Genomic DNA, 19,568 nt, shown 5'->3' on the forward strand with positions numbered 1-19,568 from the left:
TATGTATGTATTTATGTGTGCATGTGCGTATGTATGTATGTATGTATGTGTGCATGCATGTGTCTATGTGTGTGTGAGTCTGTGCTAGTGTTTAGTACTCTCGTGTGCTGAGTTAACTGTTTGTGCTGTATTGATATCGATGTTGACAGGTCTTTCTTGTAAAGTTTACTACTACCGTAAAGCTGCACAGACTCCATGTACGAATGTATCTACTGTAGCAATGAAGTAGCAAATCAATTCTCAACATTGACATTGACAATACATTTTAATTTTCATTTACATAAACATTTACATTAACATTTACATTTACATTTACATTTACATTTACATTTACATTTACATTTACATTTACATTTACATTTACATTTCTCATTTACATATACAGTTACATTTACATTTACATTTACATTTACATTTACATTTGAATTTACATTTACATTTACATTTACATTTACATTTACATTTATATTTACATTTACATTTGCATCTACATTCACATTTACATTCACATTTACATTTTGTAAATCATTTCAAATGAACAAAGGTAAGAAAATACTATCTTTGGTTACACAGACCCTCACTGCCCAAAGGAGCCGCAGTTTAGGCGCCTAGTCAGTGTGTGAGACGCGATTTAGGTTAGGGAACTACCAACCCGCGCGGAAAGATTGTTACAGTTTTGTGAGTAGTCACCACCAACTGGCCATCAGGTCCCATAGCAAGGCCTTTAGAATTTGACATGTTAACAACGGTACGGAAAAAGGCTCCCAGACTTGTGAACAGGTCTACCCGCGGTTTCATTGCGACGTTTGCAATAATGATTTTGACCATGGATGTCCGTACAAATATCCCCCAATTGGCCACTTGCATTGACGTCACGGGTCAGAGGTCACGGAGGCGGGCCGCCATGTTGGGTGTCAAATATCTCACCACGCGGCCACGTTGGGTGGCATTGTGCACTCAAGGACATCTGTCAAACTTCCTCGATTTACACACGTAGGTGATCGTGTCGCTGTATCTACATTTGTTTTGTGAACATGGTACACACTTGTGCTGCTGTCGGATGCCATAACAGGAAGAATACTGGTTGTCCCGAGTCTTTCTATCGATTTCCGCGCGATGAACCGAGAAGAGGAAGGTGGATTGCAGCCGTAAAACGGGAAGACTGGCTGCCAACCGATTCAAGCAGGTTGTGTACCTCTGTAAAAAAGAACGTCCTGTGGACTAGTCCGGGACTAGTCCTTGGGGTCCCAGCAGGTCCTAGCAGGTCCCAGACAGTTGGGACTAGTCCCGACCTGACGGACGTCTGGCCAGCAGGTCCGAGGTGACCCCGGGGACCGGGCCATTAAGTGGTCCTGGTGGTCCGCGGGTCCCGGGGACCACCAGGACTAGTCCGGCTAAGTCTTAAAACGCATTGCCAGGGATCCGTAGCGCAGCGCCCCCTCTCGTACATCGGGTGCATCGTATTTTCCAAGCAGATGTTAGAGTCGAGGACTTGAGGGCTATTAATTGAAGAAAGTTGTGGCCGCGATTTCTTTCGCCCCCCCCTCTCTCTCAACCCTCCTCGTCACTAGTCAACGGTTTGCTACAAATACACGCGATTTATCTGTGGAAATCATAGCAAAAATGTAGAATACGCCACGAAATGCGAACAATATCGTTCTGAACTTGACACATTGTGAACCTGGAGAACTACAAATACCGGTTTATCATCCGGCGGCGGCGAAACTCAGGGGCTTGGGAAATGTCGCAGTTTGAATATTTGCCTCTCACGCCCTTGTGCCGATCACTGCGCACTTCACACCTACGAGTTACACCTCCCCCTCGATAAAGCCAGTGGCTGTGCGAACTGCTATTGTTTATCAACTCGTGTGGGAAATCTGAACTCTGGCCGCGCCGTGAAACACGAAAGACGGCCGAGATCGGCCATCACCACCCGCCCCGCGCCGCTGCATGCTAGCGGTAAGCCGGGTCAAAGGTCACTCATAGATATTTCAATAACACGCCGGCGACTCATGAACATCGCAGCCGCAATTCAATCATAAGAACAATGTTGTGAACACCGTTTTTTTTTTCTCAGGCACTGTTGAAGCTTGACTTAAGCGACTTAAACAATTTTCTGACGGACCACATGGAACCAAGCGCAAGTAAATGTGGACAAATTTCTCACTTGACTATGGCTTTCCAAAAAAAATTGAATATCTATTTTAACCAACCTCCTTGATCTATGCAAACGTCACCCGCGCGATGCGTGTTACAGGCCTGCGTGTTACCGCATGAAGACCGTTGCTATGGGCTCGACGGTTGCCATGTCCCCGGCGCCTCTGATCTGCTCTGATCAAGTTTCGCAATGGGCGTGGCCTACTTCATGTGAATGTGTAGTACACGTACTCCGACGCTTGAGACTTCGTTGCTGGTGGGAAGGCGGTGGGAGTCACGCCAAAATTGTGCCATGAATGTTGCATTTAGACATTCGGAGGATGCCACGTAATCTCCAAGCAGATCTATAGGTTGCGAAGACCGTATCAAACTGGCAGAAGAAGAATCGGTATAAAATCTGCAAACAATAACAACAACATTGCTGCGTACCGTCGGAAATCTTTACAACGTCCATTTAATAGTCAACAATTTGGTAAGAAAGCGATGATCAACAATAACCTCCTTGCGCTAATACAACTCAAGGGGGTTAACCTAATCTCCAAGCAGATCCACACCGGGCGCGAAAATCGTAGTATGCTAGCCAGAGAAGGTCCAGTCAGCCAGAGAGGGTCCAATAGCCCGGTAGGGATCTGCCCTTAGACGGACCTGAACAAGGTTATTAACACGCAATTGTTACCTAATCTCCCCGGAGTCAAACTGCGCTTAGAAAGAAGGTGCGAATTGTGCCGGCGTTCGAAGCCCGGCGCCCGTCATGGGTCAGCTGCGCACTGTCTCACAGTTACCCGGCAGGTTTGAATTCCAGATAACAATGGAAGCAAGCAAGCGCTGGTGGACGGAAAGAGTCCGCCGTAATTTCCGTGCTATCTGAAAGTTTGAAATTAGGGAGACTCAACTTGATGCCATTCTAGCATGTCTGGAGAGTAAAGATGTATTTGTTGGGATTGCGACGAGCAAGGGGAAATCCCTGTGCTACCAAATTGCATTCCGCTGTGTCTGCCGTGAAACAAAACTTGTTTCGATCGTCTCACCGTTACGAGCGCTAATCAGCGACCAAGTAAGGACGTTGTAGAGAATTCTCGATCCACCGGACGACGCCATGGCTTCTGCCATAACTCAAGACATGACAAACGACAAGACTCGGGTTTTACTGTCTAACGGAAAAGTCTGTATGTCGATACCTTTGCTTTGATGCGGTGTGATGCGGTGTGTTCCCGCACTATTGTATCTGAGGGGAAACGCTCCTGCTGTGAAATGGCGCGGCCGGCCGGGTTCGTCCCAGATTCAGGGTTGTAAAACGATAATCCCTGCCAATTTTCATGTTGGAGTTAAGCAGGCACGAGGAGGAGTAGAGGCACCTTTCTCAAAAGGTTGCCCCTCCTCGTGCCGGTTAATAACCTTGTTCAGGTCCGTCTAAGGGCAGATCCCTACCGGGCTATTGGACCCTCTCTGGCTGACTGGACCTTCTCTGGCTAGCATACTACGATTTTCGCGCCCGGTGTGGATCTGCTTGGAGATTAGGTTAACCTCCTTGCACAACTCAAGATAAATTCTACCGTCAAAGCCAATATATATCATGACTTATGAGACAATATAAACGATTATACCAAGGAGGTTGAAAGATCCTTAAGATTTTACCACAGTAGTCACAGTTTCCGTAACGCTTGTCGCCCTCTCAAACGAAAAGAGTTATGAAAAGAATTTTGTAAACTCCAGGGTGTTTTATAACACCACTGGGGTTTCCTCTCCCGGATCCTAGCATGAAGCAAGCTGTGATAATTTCGGGTCGAGGGGCGAATGGTCACATCAGGAAGCCATTTGGGAAAAGAAGAACCAACTGCGCATGTTCACAACGACATAATAGAAATGGCGGCGTTTTTAACGGTCATCTTGGGTCAGCTAGTATGCGATGTTTGTACATTTGTGTTGTAAGTTAGTCGCAATTTCATCTACTTCATGTATTTCTGATAAAAAGAAGGTCGGTCGATTCACCAGAGGATTACTGTCGAGACGACATGGAATGCTGGACACTTATGGCGACAAACTTGGACAGTTACAAATCTGATCAAGGGACTTTACTGTCCGGAGGAAACCCGAAGATAATGTGTCCATTTTGTCTGGAAGACAAGAAAAGGTCATACTTGCTACAATACGAAGGTCACGGAAGATGCACTCAGGTTTCCCACGCTGGTAAGTTTCTACTCTTTTATGGATGATGTCATGTTCTGTTAGAGAATGATTATTCGACACATGATGACAAGGTGATCTTGCCGAATCCAGAAAAAGAGAAGTACTGTACTAGTGTAGAATAATATATATGTAGGGGTAGAAAATGAGCTAAGGTTACGCAAGGGTTTAACATTAGCACCCCGTCCTGCCAAGATCATGGAATGCGGTAAATCCTATATTTATATGTTTAAATTTAATAATCTTTTGGTTGTCTAAACGTGACTGTGGCTTTATTTGACTGTTAATAATTGAGTGTTTGTGCGTGTTGGTGGGGAAATGGGTGGTCATCAGTTTTCAAGAAAATACTTGACAGAAATTCGGGCGACCCTTCAAAAAGGATAATTTTGCTAAACAGAGAACCACGGTTGTTTGAATTTTTGTAACGTACGGCGGGGGGCCGCGGGGACAGGTTTATGACTGGTTATGACTGGTTTTTGGGGTAGCCTAACATAAATTGTAACTTTGAATTTCGAGTGACTTGATTTCGCAATGTTGATAAACAGAATAGCCAAATTATAACGGTACACATCAATCGAAAAGTACTAGAGAATATCTGTCACGGTGGAATCGAGTTTCACTCTCTGAGTAAAAGTCCCGCAGTCCTGTGTCGATAACATCACAATTTGGTGTGATCTGCCAAGGACATTATCCTTGGATCTGCCTAGGATTGGAATGCAGACCACCAGCAGAGTCTGAAAACAACAACGGATGAAAGATCATTAGACAGTACACCCAAGGATCCTGATGCCTGGCGGGGCTATAACTTATAAGTAAAGTTGAGTAGAGTTTTTGACTAAAGTAAAAAAGTAATTATTTCCTTACGATAAAGTTTATAATCTGATACAAAATGTTACTGAAAGCTGTTATTTAATGGGTGGTTGAAACAAACAATGGGGCATGTTTCTGCTATCGGCACTCCGGGGAGTCCGGGGAGTCTGGTGTCAGGACCAGAGCCACACGGGGGAGGATAAAAGTCCGTCTCCTGATCTCCAAGCAGATGTTTGATAGAGCCGTCGGGGAAAACAGGACGCTTGTAAGACATACAATATTGTCATTTTTCCCAGAAATCTCAGCACGTCAGCTCAAAAAAATCATGTGGTCGAGACCGTCGAGTTATATAATCAAGTGCATCTTCTATCAGTACAACCTGATTACAAGTTAGAGGAATAATCTAACCAACGTCCTAAATTGATGCATAGGGATTTATTAAACCATAACCTCACTAGTATTATACTCAGGTACTTCTGAGCTGTAAGATCTCATCAAATACTTGTTTTCAGGATTCAAAACATGTACAGTGACAAAATTAGCTCGTATTTCTCCGTAAATTTGCTGAATACGTTAGGTCATGTTGATTTGATTATATCATATCTATCTATCTATCTATCTATCTATCTATCTATCTATCTCTCTCTCTCTCTATATATATATATACAACAATCTTTATTGACACAACAAAAGTACAGCGACTCTCGTAAGGTCTACTTAAATATATGAATGACACCCTCTGGAAGCCCGAAAGCGATGCGAGCGTTCTAGTAAAAAAAGTTTGGCAAACAAGGTTGCCTTCATTATGAACTCTAGCCTGATTCAGCCGCCCGTAACCTGTCAGTCCCCAGGGGGCCTATTATAGACCCGGACAGATGAGTTTGGCACTTTGGGTATTATACAGACTATACGAAATCCAGATCTGAGTGGTCAGGAGGGCTCAAGGTAGATCTTTCTATTTTTAACCTCCTTGATGTAATCGTCGAAACCAAAAACACGCCAGTATTTTCTTGTAGTCTCTACCAGACTAACCGGCTACAGGGAGAACATTTGCCGGGGGACTTTGGCAATGGAGGGTAACATTCGCAATACTAGTATTTGACCCTATAGCCGACTCCCACCTACAGAGTTGGCTCTATTTGGGCAAATTTCTACTATTTTACCAGCGACCCGCGGAGGGTTAGGACAAAAGGATTTCTACAGCACGTGTGAACATCCTAAATAGTGATACACACAAAGGCGCCATCCGGAGTGCGGACACTGTGACATATTAAAACTGGTAACAACATGTGAAAGATGTACTTGACAATAGCGGATACTCCTTTATCTGGAACGCCAACAATCTCGATCTAGACATACAACATATATGTACATTGTTAAGAAAAAGGCTGACCGACATTTACATTCAAAGTTTTCTTTATAAATTATCTATCGATGACAGTAAGTTAAGATTTTATAGGAACGTTAAAACAGAATACTCAATGGAAAAATATCTTTCCAACAAAGATTTTGAACAACGGTCAGCTGTGTGTAAGATACGAATAAGTGCACATCCACTAGAAATAGAAAAGGGTAGATATAAAAAGCTGCCCGCTCACGAGAGAATGTGTAAGTTTTGTACAATGAACGCAGTGGAAAATGAAATACATTTCCTTTGCCAATGCCCTCTATATGAGGCCGAAAGAAACGATTTATATAAAACAGCTTCCGTTAATTCTCCTAGCTTTCACCATTTGAATAGCTTACAAAAATCCATATCACTACTAAAATCAACAAACCCACTTACGATGAAAAACGTGGGTCTCTTCATTTTCCACTGCCTTCAAAAAAGAAGTCAAACCCAACCATAGTCAACCTTAGTTAACTTAGAACTTTGACAGTAGCCTAGATACCTATTTTTGATTCCCATGTATTCCCATGTACTTGTTTGTCTGCATGAACTTGCAATAAAGTTATTATAACGCAAACTCCAGCTGTCCGGCCCGCGGGGGTTTCCGTTACAGGCGGCGAGCGGACACGGGGCTTGGTTGAAACCAGGCTAACTGTGACATAGGTGTGAAGTGGCTTTGATTGGTGCGAGGCGGTTCTCTCTATCATCAAGGATATTTCACATTATAATTAAATGTCCTTGATTTCAACGATATCAACGTTCAAATGTAAGAATAAGAATGTATGTGTTTCTCTGTGTGGGGGAGATAATGCATATGAAAGTATGCGATAGATTTTCGTCTGTATATTGACACAAATGATATGATTAATGTAGACCTTCTTAGCCTCCGTTGCAGGCCTTCCCACTTACTACTTCCCACTAGCGTTTTACTGGCGATTTTTGTTCAATTTTGTGTGTGTGTGGGGGGGGGGGGGGGCTATCTGCTTGAGCCCCGTATCTGCTTGGGATCGTGGTTATCACAGCGATTACCACAATCCCAAGCAGACACGGGACCCATTGGCCAAGCAGATACGGGGGCTCAAGCACATACGCCCCCCCCCCCCCCCCAAAAAAAAATTTGAAGAAAAAAACCGCTAGTAGAACGCTAGTCGGAAGGCCTGCAACGGAGGCTAAGACCATCCCAGCTATAGCATAGCACAGGCCACATGTTAACAACCATTTTCGTATAAATGCACAATTATGATTATGTCTAGCTAATCACCCTGGGCTCCTACATTTATACAATTAACAAGAAGCGATAAGAAGCTGAAAGTAATTTATACTTAGTATACTCTATATATTACTCTCAACTTCCTCTCGCGTCTTGGTACTAGTAATTGTATAAATGTAGGATGCTGTATGATTATCCGAGTTGGTTTATCGAAGGCTGTAAGGAATATTAGTTTCTCTTTACTGGTGAAGTATCTGGGATTCTGGAGTGGGGGAAATTACATCTCACATTATCGAAAAGAATGCTTCCATCGCTATCATACGATTCATATGGCATTCTACAGTAAAATGTACAGGTACGTTATCTTCTACTAGCAACTTGACAAAGAAATGTAGTTGGACAAGTTGGAAAAACTCTTCCTACAGGGGAGGAGCAGAAATGAATTTTCATTGGCCCGAAATTTAAATGGCTTCATTCTATGCATTTTACTTGCGGCAAGTAAAACCATTCAGGGGACGAAAACGGTTGCGCTCCTTCTCTGCCAACTAAACAAACAAAAAATACATTCAAGCTCTCTAATTTTACACTCTGTGTGGATACAAGGGAGCATATCTTACTACAGTTTCCACCCTTTAATTGGTAACGGACTTAGTAGTATTTAACCAGGCAGTAAAAAAACTGCCCCTGTTCCTTTACAACCTTCAGCTTTCGCTAGATCCTTCCCGGTATACTATACCGGTACATTGTACTAGCCTGACCAGACTTTGTAGCTTTCGTCCGCTCCCCAAGCTCGGCTACCGGTTCCCGGCACTCCAGCGAACACAACAGGTAATGCGATATCCTTCTTCGGAGTTCGTCATTTCCATCGCACTGTGCTCACGTGCACTCAGCATATGCCGATGTCAGTCAAAGTTTTGGACCGCTGTTGCTAGGGCAATGGCGCCGGAAGTCTAAAGCGGCGTCTCTGATCTGAACATACGATGATACCAATGTTCGTCGGTCCAAAGTTTTTGTTTCTCAAAACCAACATTACCAAACCAAGAAATAAAATATTTTGTCATAGTAAAATACTTAAAATGATTATGTAGAATAGATATAAACAGCCCTAACTATCCGTCACGTTGTTCAGACTTGGACCCACATGCATGACAAAACGTGTTCCTCGATATGCGCCGCTCTTGCCGCCGACTCGCGCTAGCACAGGCCCTGGTCCTATCACCAGAAAATGGAGACCGTTCTCTCCACCACAAGGACATTATATAATGTCCTTGCTCCACCAGCAGGAGATTTATACCTTTGCTCGCTAGCTTGCGTGCCGAACCTGGTGAAACAAAACAGGATGACACTGCTCGGAGGGAAATCGGAGCTAGTGACGTCATGTCAGGTCATTTGCATAGAAAGCCCGCGAAAGAAGCGCCGCCCGAGCAAGCTCGTAAACAAGGGATCTCAGCGGTGGTCTTGCACGTGGCGCGTGGTACGCAAAGCCGACGTAGTTTATATACTCTTGCACAACGCCTTACTTGGCATTTTACTGATCCTACAGTTTGGAACGAAGCTAGAAGTAATAATTGATAAGAAGACTTTAATTTAAAGTTTAAAAAAGAACCCAAAACATGCAGCTTCCGTCGTTTCGAAGCATTTACTGATAAAGCAAGGAGGTAACCTCCTTGGATAAAGTAAATATCTACACCTTTTAATGCTTGACTTTTTAATGCCGCACGCACTTTTCTGCGAGTAGATTGTTGTTAATGTTGTAACGTGTGGTAGAAACTGCACTTCGCGTCGGTTACTGATCACATTGTGCTAGTTCCAGCAACGCCAGAGTTCATTGTTTTCACGTGGGTCCCTGGCACAGAGACCTGAGATTACTCTTTCTGCAGCTTCGGCAGGTCCGACCAATACGTCTTCCGACCCGCCCAGGCAAGCCAGACGTCCAGACCGGCTTCTTGTGAATAAAAACGCCGTCTAGTTTCCATGACAACCGCCAGTCCTGGGGTGACCCCTGCAGCTTGGACTAGTCCCAGCCGTCTAGGACCGGTCCCAACACGGCGTGACTAGTCCGCAAGGACCGGTCCCAACCCGGCGCGCTGAGCGCCAGGACCGGTCCCAACCCGGCGCGCTGAGCGGTCAGGACCGGTCCCAATCGGTCACGCCCAGTCCCAGAGGGCAGGTCCCGGCCCGTCCCAGCCGGTCCGCTCGGACCGGTCACGGCCGGGACCGGTCCTGGACTAGTCCCTGAACCACCAATTTTGACCAGTCCAAGTAGTCCCGGACTAGTCCTGGACTAGTCCAAGTAGTCCTGACTAGTCCTGGGAGGTCCTGGAACACCATAGGTCCGAGGTCGAGACTAGTCCTGGCTAATAAAATCCGGACTAGTCCCGGACTAGTCCCGGACTAGTCCGGGACTAGTTTTTTTTTACAGAGGTAGTACACATTTCATCTCAGGTAGGTAGCATCCATATTATGACACACGGTAAATTTTGACAACTTCATTGGTAGTTTTTTAATGCGTGCTTTGTTCGCGGAAACGTTCGTGGTAAGAGAAATCCGGAGAAAAAAGATGCCGTCTGCTACTTAGTTGTTTTCGTAACGTAATCCATCTAGAAATTATGCCCCCCTCCCCCAGATCGCTCACGAAGTGTGCTATGAAATATAATCTACACTAATTTAGCTCCACTTTTAGAGATTACCGACGATCGGGAATCAGTTTAATAGAATTCAAATGCCGTGTGTAAGGTTCACGAGGATGTTGCTTGAAGTTGCCAGGCCTATTTTGGTGGCCGATGTGCCGGTAAACTCGTATTATAACTTATACTTTGCATTTTTTAAAAACTTGAAATACCTAGCCTAGACATGCTAAGAGTCTTCATATACAAATATACAAATCTTGCACACATTTCAATGCTTTCATTTTCAACCCGGAGGCCTCCTTATAGAAAAATTAACGTTCAGTATTTTTTTTTCTCAGGAAAGAAGAGTGATGACACATTATCGCCCGACTACGTTCCGTCACTTTTTGCATATGTATCATCGCCAGTAAAGAGAAAACGTCATCGTGACTTTGAAATATTTCAACAGCGACAAAAGGTAAAAATTCGAAGAAAGGAACAAGCCAAAACTGATCAGGATGCAGTGTCAGCTCTGCATAACCCCATGGCCAGTGTCAGCCTACCAGCACAAGATACTGTGGTAAGTGCATCAAGTCCAGTGTCAGCTCTGTATAACCCCATGGCCAGTGTCAGCCTACCAGCACAAGATACTGTGGCAAGTGCATCAAGTCCAGTGTCAGCTCTGCATAACCCCATGGCCAGTGTCAGCCTACCAGCACAAGATACTGTGGCAAGTGCATCATCAGACCCAGTGGTAATGGACAGCAGGCACACCAGTGGCACCGGTGAAAAGCCAGTTGATTATGCAACAGAGTGCGAAAATCTCAGACTTGAAAATTATAGACTTAGAGAAAAAATTGAATCGTTATCACTCACAGAGCAGGTATTCATGGCTAATAGTGAAAAGGTAAAATTTTACACCGGTCTGCCAAATTACAATGTATTTAATGCTGTTCTTACTTTGATATCATCGCACATGACAGAACGAAGAAATACTAAACTCTCACACTTCCAGCAGTTGTTGATAGCACTGATGAAGTTGCGATTAAACATTTTCCACCAGGACCTGGCTTATCGCTTTGGTGTTCACATGTCTACCATTTCAAGAACTGTACATCAAGTTGTGGATCTTCTCTATGCTTTACTGGTACCAACTGCCGTCATCTGGCCTGACAGAGAAGAACTTAGAAAAACACTTCCCATGGCTTTCAGAGGAAGGTATGGAAAATGTGTGGCAATCATAGACTGTTTCGAGGTTACACTTGAGAAGTCCAGCGACCAAGAAGCTCAGTCACAGACTTATTCCTCCTACAAATCAAGAAACACCTTGAAATACCTTATTGCTATTGCACCACAAGGTGTGATAACCTTCATTTCAAAAGGCTGGGGGGGGAGAACCAGCGACAAGTCTATTACTGAAAAAAGTGGGTTTATAAAAAAACTGCTACCCGGTGATCAGGTACTTGCAGACCGGGGATTTGACATTGAAGGCACCTTGGCCACGTACGGAGCTTCATTATCAATTCCTCCATTTACAAGAGGAAAAAAACAACTGAGTAAGAAAGATGTTGACTCAACAAGAGCATTAGCATCCCTTCGAATTCATGTGGAGCGTGTGATTGGAACTCTACGACAAAAGTACACTATGCTCAATGGCCCAGTAGAAATTCCCTACACAAATACAGACCCAAACTGTGACCTGACAACGTTTGACAAAATTGTTCAGGTGTCTTGTGCATTATGCAACCTATGTAATTCAGTTGTCCCGATTGAGTAATGAATTTTAAAATCTGTGAGTGATTTCTCTGTTCATGCATCTGGCAGAATCCAATAGAAAGACTCAGGGGTACCAGGATTCTTCCTACCAGTATTAGTGCTTCCCACAGCAACACAGGTGGGTACCATGCTGCTAAAATATATATACTAGTAGGTAGTACTAGGTAATAAGGTACAGCTACATGATCACAAACTTGTGTAAATCGAGGAAAGAGGTTAAGTGGTATGGTTCATAAAGAGAAACTACATGTAGCAATCATTGATATACTTATATGTACAGCATCAAACGTGTTTATTGATATTAAACAGGAGCCTAATGTGACAATAGAAAAATTCTGTCTCAATATACAGTATTATACATGTGTATCATAAAATCACACTGTGAAAAAATTACCTGGTTTCAACCTATCACCAGGTTATATGATGGTAACACCACATGTTTTGTACATCAATTGTTTGATATACATTTGTCACATTACACAGGTCTCTATACATATTTATGGTAGCATTCTTCTTCTTTTAGTAGTTTAAATGATGATATGGTAATATACTAGTAGTGATGCTTCATTCAGATCCATATTTCTGTAGTTAGAAGAAGTATGTTTATTTGCAATACCTACAGGATGAGATGTGTACTTAATCAGTTATTCTTTTATATTAAGTTGTATTATATTTTTGATTATATTAATCTATGATGATTTATGATAAAGAATTTCATTATAACAGCATTCTAAAGGGCTACATCTGAAAAGTGAAGTCCAATGTCTCGACGTATATATGGACCTAAGCTATTCCAAGTTTCAGGTCAACAATAATATTACATTGTAACATGAAGGCACAGAAGCCGAAAATATAAATTTAGTGCAATTTGCACTCAAAATTAAATAAATTACAGCATTGTAAAAACCAGCAGCATTTAAAAATTGAAATCATTATCGCAGCGCTTTGTTACAAGGCATCAATATTCAGATGTTCAGTGTTGTGCAGAAGCTACAGTGTAATATTTACCAAGGAGTTCTAACATGATACACTTCTGGAACAGGGTTTTTGCTCTGGCTACATGTGGAGAGAGGAAGGCAACATCAGGGTAAATACGCTCTATGTGGAGCTCCTGTGTTGTCTTTCCCTCACCTCGCCATACTACAAAGTCACAGTATTTGCGACCAGTGCATGCCAACTGGGCCTGTACCTGGAAATAGTAGGGGTGACTTTGTTATCTCCATGAAAAAAGGCTTTTTCATGGATATACTGTTTTGCTTGCGTTTGGTGTTTGTGTGTATGTTTGTGTCACCGGATGCTTTAAGACACCATAACTGTAGAACCTGTACATGGATTGTAATGATTTTTGGTATGTGGGTGGGTGTTAAGAGGAGGAAGGTCAAGGTCGATTTTGGGCCCCCTGGCATGTGTGACTGGAACTGCAATGGCGTATTTGTAAAAATCTTCAATGTAGAAGAACTGAAGAGTGGATCGACAGATCGTCATGTTATTTAGTACACAGGTAGGTTAGACCAAGATGTACACACTTAAGTGCAAACTATGCAAATGAGACCGAATTTGCATAAGTAAGGAGGTAAATCGTTTGCATGTGTGTCCCTGGATGCTTTAAGTAAGCATAACTGTAGAACGTGTAGATGGATTGTTATGATATTTGGTATCTGGGTATGCGCTGGGAGGAGAATGGTCAAGATTGATTTTGGGCCCCCTGGTTTGTGTCCCTGGAACTGCAATGGCCTATTTTTTCAGCTGTAATGTCTGCTCCCTTAACTCCAAACAAAACTGACGCTGACCAGCCTCGGACAGAATAGATTTGTCCTTCACACACATAGGACACTTCACCTCCAGGAGGCCCTCTCCACAACACTTGCACGTGACAAGTGCATCAGGAGAGGCCCCCAGGAAGCTGTGCTCTTTATGTATGTGGAATCCTGACTCTCCCACAGTAAGACAGTCATGACTCTTCAGCTGCACCTCCTTGTAGCTGCTAATCGCAGTACTCTCATGCTGACATCCCCATCTGAAAATATGAATACCATAAAATCAAAAAGCACTTTGGCATGGAAACATATCTCACATCAATTCATAATAAACTGTTTGCAAATAGCATAACAAAGCTGAGAATCAGTGCACATTGCTTAGAAGTTGAAAAGGGTCGACACCACAACACACCAGCCACTCAGAGATTGTGTCCCACATGTAATGTAAGTGTTGAAGATGATTTCCACTTTGTGATGAATTGTCCAACTTATAGCAAAGAGAGAGATATGCTTTTACAGACTATTACTACTTAGACAAACTTCACCCTATCTGGTACACAGAGCGATATTTTCTATGTACTGTTGTCATGTCCGACTCCTATATCTATGTACATAGGTCAATTTCTCCATAAATCATTCGAAAAGCGAGACAGAATTACCCATACATTACTATATATTGTAACAAATACACTGGTTTCGAAAATATTTTGTACTTAGAATTATAGGATAGATTAGCCTTGTAGAACAGATTGTTGATTTCATTGTACCATGTACGATTGTTGAGCAATAAAGTTCACTTCACTTCACTATATACTGTTTTTCTTACCCCCCTCCCCCACCCTTTGAAAGAAATTTGGTTTCCCAGGGCACAAAAAACACTAACAATGGGCAATGTATGAGAATTTGTAGACTGAACTTCATGCTTTACATAAAAAGTAATGTTACTTCTTGCCCTTGTCCCCAATTTCAAGTGTATTTTCATGGTGTCAAATTTCAGGAGGTACATGGTCTGATCGATTAACCAGATTTTAACATGTCCTTTTTCAGATGAATCATGTCCAGATATCTTTGGGTGTTTCATGCAAGAACCATCTTTTAGAACACCATTAAACACCTCATGGATCCATAAATCAAAAACTGAACATAAATCAAAAACTGAAATGACAGCAACACAAAGAGCTCACTTCAACAAATATTAAAAGCTAACATTACACCAAGGATATTGAAATCACCAAAAAATGTTTCAGCAATAAGTAACATACAACTAAAACAGTTTCAAACCAAGAACAACTTTCAAATGTTACCTTGTTGCTGTAGTGCTGAACTTGTAGGCGTTCGGATAGCAGATCCGTTTTATCAGGGAGATTGACGGATTGTCAGGATTCGTCCTCACAGCAGTCTTGAAGTTCGATGCAGTGATTCGTCCTGCCCTATACTGGAACCAGGTGTTACTCTTGGTCTGCAGCCTTGTGGTCTTCTCCAGGGCAGCCACCTTTAACAAATTGTGAAGGAAAATGAATTTGATTTGAGCAGTTATAAGAATATATCAATGAGGTAAATGTGTTTTTTTTTCACATAATTATACTTAATATCAAAATGTGTGCAGATGACTAACCTGTTCTGTGCTGAAAGAAAGCCTGCTGGCCTCTTCTTCACACTTTTGTGTGAGATCATGATGGCTGAGCTGCATGTATTCTGTCCTGAAGAGCTGGCAGAGTGGGGAGGGCATATTGAGGGCAACAACTGATGGTATGTAGGAGTCATTGAAACCTTTCACAAGGGAAAGTAAGGCAGGTTTGGCTCCTGAGTCCCTTATCATATTGTGAAAGGTCTCCCTCTGGCTTGCTGTGGCCATGGGCTGTTGTGTTTTGGTTGTAAGGGAGGGTCCTGTTGCTGCTGTTTTTGGCATCTTTGGTGGGGTGTTGTCCAGCAGTGGGTGCTTCGGCCTTTTAAAGTTGATGCTACTGGCCTCTGCATGTGCTGTCTGTGGCTTCCTCTTTTGCGGTTTATTCCATTGAGATGGTTTGGAAGTACATGATGTCTTCATATCAGCAGCTTTGGCAATGTAGAACAATGTGGCTGCCACATGTGAGCACACTTCAGACACTCCTGCCATGCAGTCACAGTGGCCAGTTATGACTGCCCCATCCTCCTGCACTGCAACCCACACACTCACTGCCTTGGTCCTAAGGGCCATTGAATGCTTTACCTGAAAAAACAAACAAGATGATTTACTAATTCAGCTAAAATGCATTTTGAGCAATGGTCTATATCTATCCTCCTTATGTCTAACCTCCTTGGTCTATCAAAACTAATCAGGGCACTAAATACTGTGCATATCACTAAGCAGTTAGTAGATATTGCCTACACACACAAATGAGTTGTAGAGAAAGCAGTATAAACCATTTTAAGAATCTTTCACATCACACAAAGTAAAAAGGTAAACTAAAAAGAGATATAAAAACGGTAAAAAGAGCACATTGTATGGATTGGCCCAACTGGGGTTTGAACCACCAATCTCTAGATTGCGAGACGAACGCTATACCGCTCGGCCAACGCTACGGATTACGCAACACTACATGCAAAATTACACTTAGAAGGCCGTACACTGTTTAAATCTTTCAAATCAAATCTTTATTTGTATGGGTACGTACACAGATTTATCTAGATGTTAGATGAAGATAAAATATCAATTTGTATCCAACGTGACAAATAATTTCGACCCCTACCTTGGATCTTATTAGATAGATGTGCTTGTCCGATGTTGTGTTGTGCTGCCTCGAAACAAGCACGTCGTCCACCTTACCACTCACGAAGTATTTGTACGCATCCAGGCTCTTATAGGCCTTCATTGATTCGCCAGTATATTCTGATGGTTTACTGATAAGGCCACAGCAAGTAAATTTTATGGATGACATCCTCCGCAGACTCCAAAATTAATGAGATAGGGCGAAAAAAAAACAAGGCGGGCAAAAAAAACAAGATTCCTATATTTTCAAATTTTGAGGTCATAAATATTGTTAAACAAGAATTGAGGCGACGAAATACTAGTATGATATCATGACCAACAGGTTTTTTATTCCTGTATTCAACCAATGAGGTTTCATATATAATATAAAACCTCCTTGATTCAACAGTAAACATGTCCTTGTAGATGTGTATACATCTCAATAGACTAACTACAACAAATGCAGAAAAGAGCTTGTTGTACTATCATCTGAAGCAACTACACTGGATATTCATATGCGATGAAACACCTTGTGTATACAGCTCAATTAACTAACCCCCCCCCCCCATTGTTTATATAATGTCCTTGCTAGAACAAATGCAGAAAACAGCTTGTTATCATACCATCATGGGCAGGAACCACACTGGGTATTCATATGCAACGAAATACCTTAGACCGTCAACATTAAACTGGTCTGGAAGATGTGCAGCTCAATTAACTAGAACAAACGCAGAAAACAGCTTGTCATACCATCATGGGCTACACTGTGTATTCATATGCAATGAAACACCTCAACGTTTACGACATATTTGCCCATTTTTGGCATGTTGACCACTGTCGAAGGGCAATGAAATTTCTTGTTTTTTATTTCGAAATCAGGCGAAAATTAATGAGCGCGCTGATGTCATCCATAAAAATTACTTGCTGTGGCCTAAGATAGATGTAAATATCTGGGAACTCAACACCCGGCAGTATGTCGCAGTTCAAGGCAGGAACCATCCTGGACGTCGGCAGTAAATACGGGTCGCCGGTCCCCAGCATGCCGCATTTCTGCCTGTATCGTGTCTTGTCATCCCGGCCCAAACTCGAGACATAACTGGAAAGCGCTATCCCGTCGTCTGACGGGCGTTTGTCGCTCATGACGGCAAAACTTTACACATAACACGCACCCACGCACATACACAAAATAGCAGACGACAAAATTCGAAACTCCCGCTGTTCTGACACCCAAGATGGCGGCATAAACAAGGTCACGTGTTCTATGACGTCACGTGCAAGCGGCCAATTCTATTTCCCCTCTATTGTTTTTCGCTTTTCCAAATGTGAATAGCAGACGCCCAGAGGGGGTATACGCGTGGACATAGCCCTGCTTCGTGGCAAAAATGTGTCCGTAGTTGTCTACCGCCATACTTGAGAATGGTATGTCAGTAGCCTGTGGTAAGTTATCCTCATTGCCAAACGTCTTATAAAGCGTGCCGTTATATAGCTGAACATCCGAAGTTCAGCTTTCCCGTAAAGTCCGAAACAGGCTACCACCAGGATTTTCTGGCTCATTGCGTCTACGGCAATGCGAAGGTAAGCAGCCCGAGAATCATGGCGAAACTTGGTCAGAGTATCGCCCTCCTTATTGTATCTCATGACATCTCCACCGTCACTCCAGTAGTCCTTCGTCCCCGCCACCCATCATGACCCTCTTCGTCAAAGTCAACGTCTTTAGGGTACATTACTCTATCGTCTTCACCCAGCACTACCGTTGTGAACGGAGAAAGGTTCCATTCATGCTGAAGACTTGGACTCGTCGGTTGCGAGAATCAATCGTTTTCATCATATACCACCGTGTACCACTTATGGCACTTGTACGTAAGGGACAAGTACATATTGAGACGAGCGAAGGAGTAGGCATCGCTACATTAAGGCTTGTGGTATAAGTGGTACACGGTGGTATAGGTGGTTTTCATACTTAGGCCACAGCAAGTAATTTTTATGGATGACATCAGCGCGCTCATTAATTTTCGCCTGATTTCGAAATAAAAAACAAGAAATTTCATTGCCCTCCGACGGTGGTCAACATGCCAAAAATGGGCAAATATGTCGTAAACGTTGACAGTCTAAGGTGTTTCATTGCATATGAATACCCAGTGTGGTTCCTGCCCATGATGGTATAATAACAAGCTGTTTTCTGCATTTGTTCTAGCAAGGACATTATACAAATTATGGGGGGGGGCTAGTTAATTGAGCTGTATACACAAGGTGTTTCATCACATATGAATACCCAGTGTAGTTGCGTCAGATGATGGTACAACAAGCTCTTTTTTGCATTTGTTGTAGTTAATCTATTGAGTGGATACACATCTACAAGGACATGTTTACTGTTGAATCAAGGAGGTTTTATATTTTATATGAAACCTCATTGGTTGAATACAGCAATAAAAGACCTGTTTGTCACGATATCATATTTCGTGGCCTCAATTCTTGTTTAACAAGATTTATGATCTCAAAATTTGAAAATATAGGAATCTTGTTTTTTTTTGCCCGCCTTGTTTTTTTTTCGCCCTATCTCATTAATTTTGGAGTCTGCGGAGGATGTCATCCATAAAATTTACTTGCTGTGGCCTTAGGCGAGTGAAGGAATAGGCAGCGCTACTCTAAGACTTGGACTCGTCGGTTACGAGAATCAACCACAAATATTTCATTGTCAGCTGATACAACCGCATCGCGGACCCCGTCAAAATGTCCTGCGTCTGATCCCTTCTCGTCGAAGACAATCTTCTCCGGTTTCACGCTGTTACCATAGTTTTCTGCAAGGTGATTACAATGCAACATGGTCTTACCATTTACCAATTGGAAACTTACATTATGTGTCCAGGCTGTCGCGTTTGGTTATTGGCATCCAATGACCCCAGTGAGCAAGAAAAATCATTTCCTTTCTCAGTGGCATTGTGCAAAG

The 19,568-nt window shown here is 42.8% G+C and overlaps 1 protein-coding gene and 1 long non-coding RNA gene across 2 annotated transcripts; one reads left to right on the forward strand and one right to left on the reverse strand.

The window, feature by feature from the left end:
- The first annotated feature begins 855 nt into the window (after positions 1–855).
- LOC136435667 (uncharacterized) lies at positions 856–11,370 on the forward strand. Its single transcript, XR_010755878.1, has 3 exons — positions 856–1,191; positions 10,176–10,196; positions 10,720–11,370. It is a non-coding gene; the product is annotated as an uncharacterized lncRNA (long non-coding RNA).
- Positions 11,371–12,411: 1,041 nt separating this feature from the next.
- LOC136435945 (uncharacterized) lies at positions 12,412–17,564 on the reverse strand. The gene is made up of 5 exons (XM_066429656.1): positions 16,623–17,564; positions 15,509–16,102; positions 15,198–15,385; positions 13,875–14,153; positions 12,412–13,344 (listed from the first exon to the last, which is right to left on the reverse strand). Exons 1-5 carry the CDS (start codon positions 16,809–16,811, stop codon positions 13,110–13,112), a joined length of 1,485 nt encoding a protein of 494 aa, XP_066285753.1. The 5' UTR covers positions 16,812–17,564; the 3' UTR covers positions 12,412–13,109.
- Between the last annotated feature and the right edge of the window lie 2,004 nt (positions 17,565–19,568).

The sequence above is a fragment of the Branchiostoma lanceolatum genome, chromosome 5 (assembly GCF_035083965.1).
Source record: "Branchiostoma lanceolatum isolate klBraLanc5 chromosome 5, klBraLanc5.hap2, whole genome shotgun sequence".
NCBI classification, from domain to species: domain Eukaryota; kingdom Metazoa; phylum Chordata; class Leptocardii; order Amphioxiformes; family Branchiostomatidae; genus Branchiostoma; species Branchiostoma lanceolatum.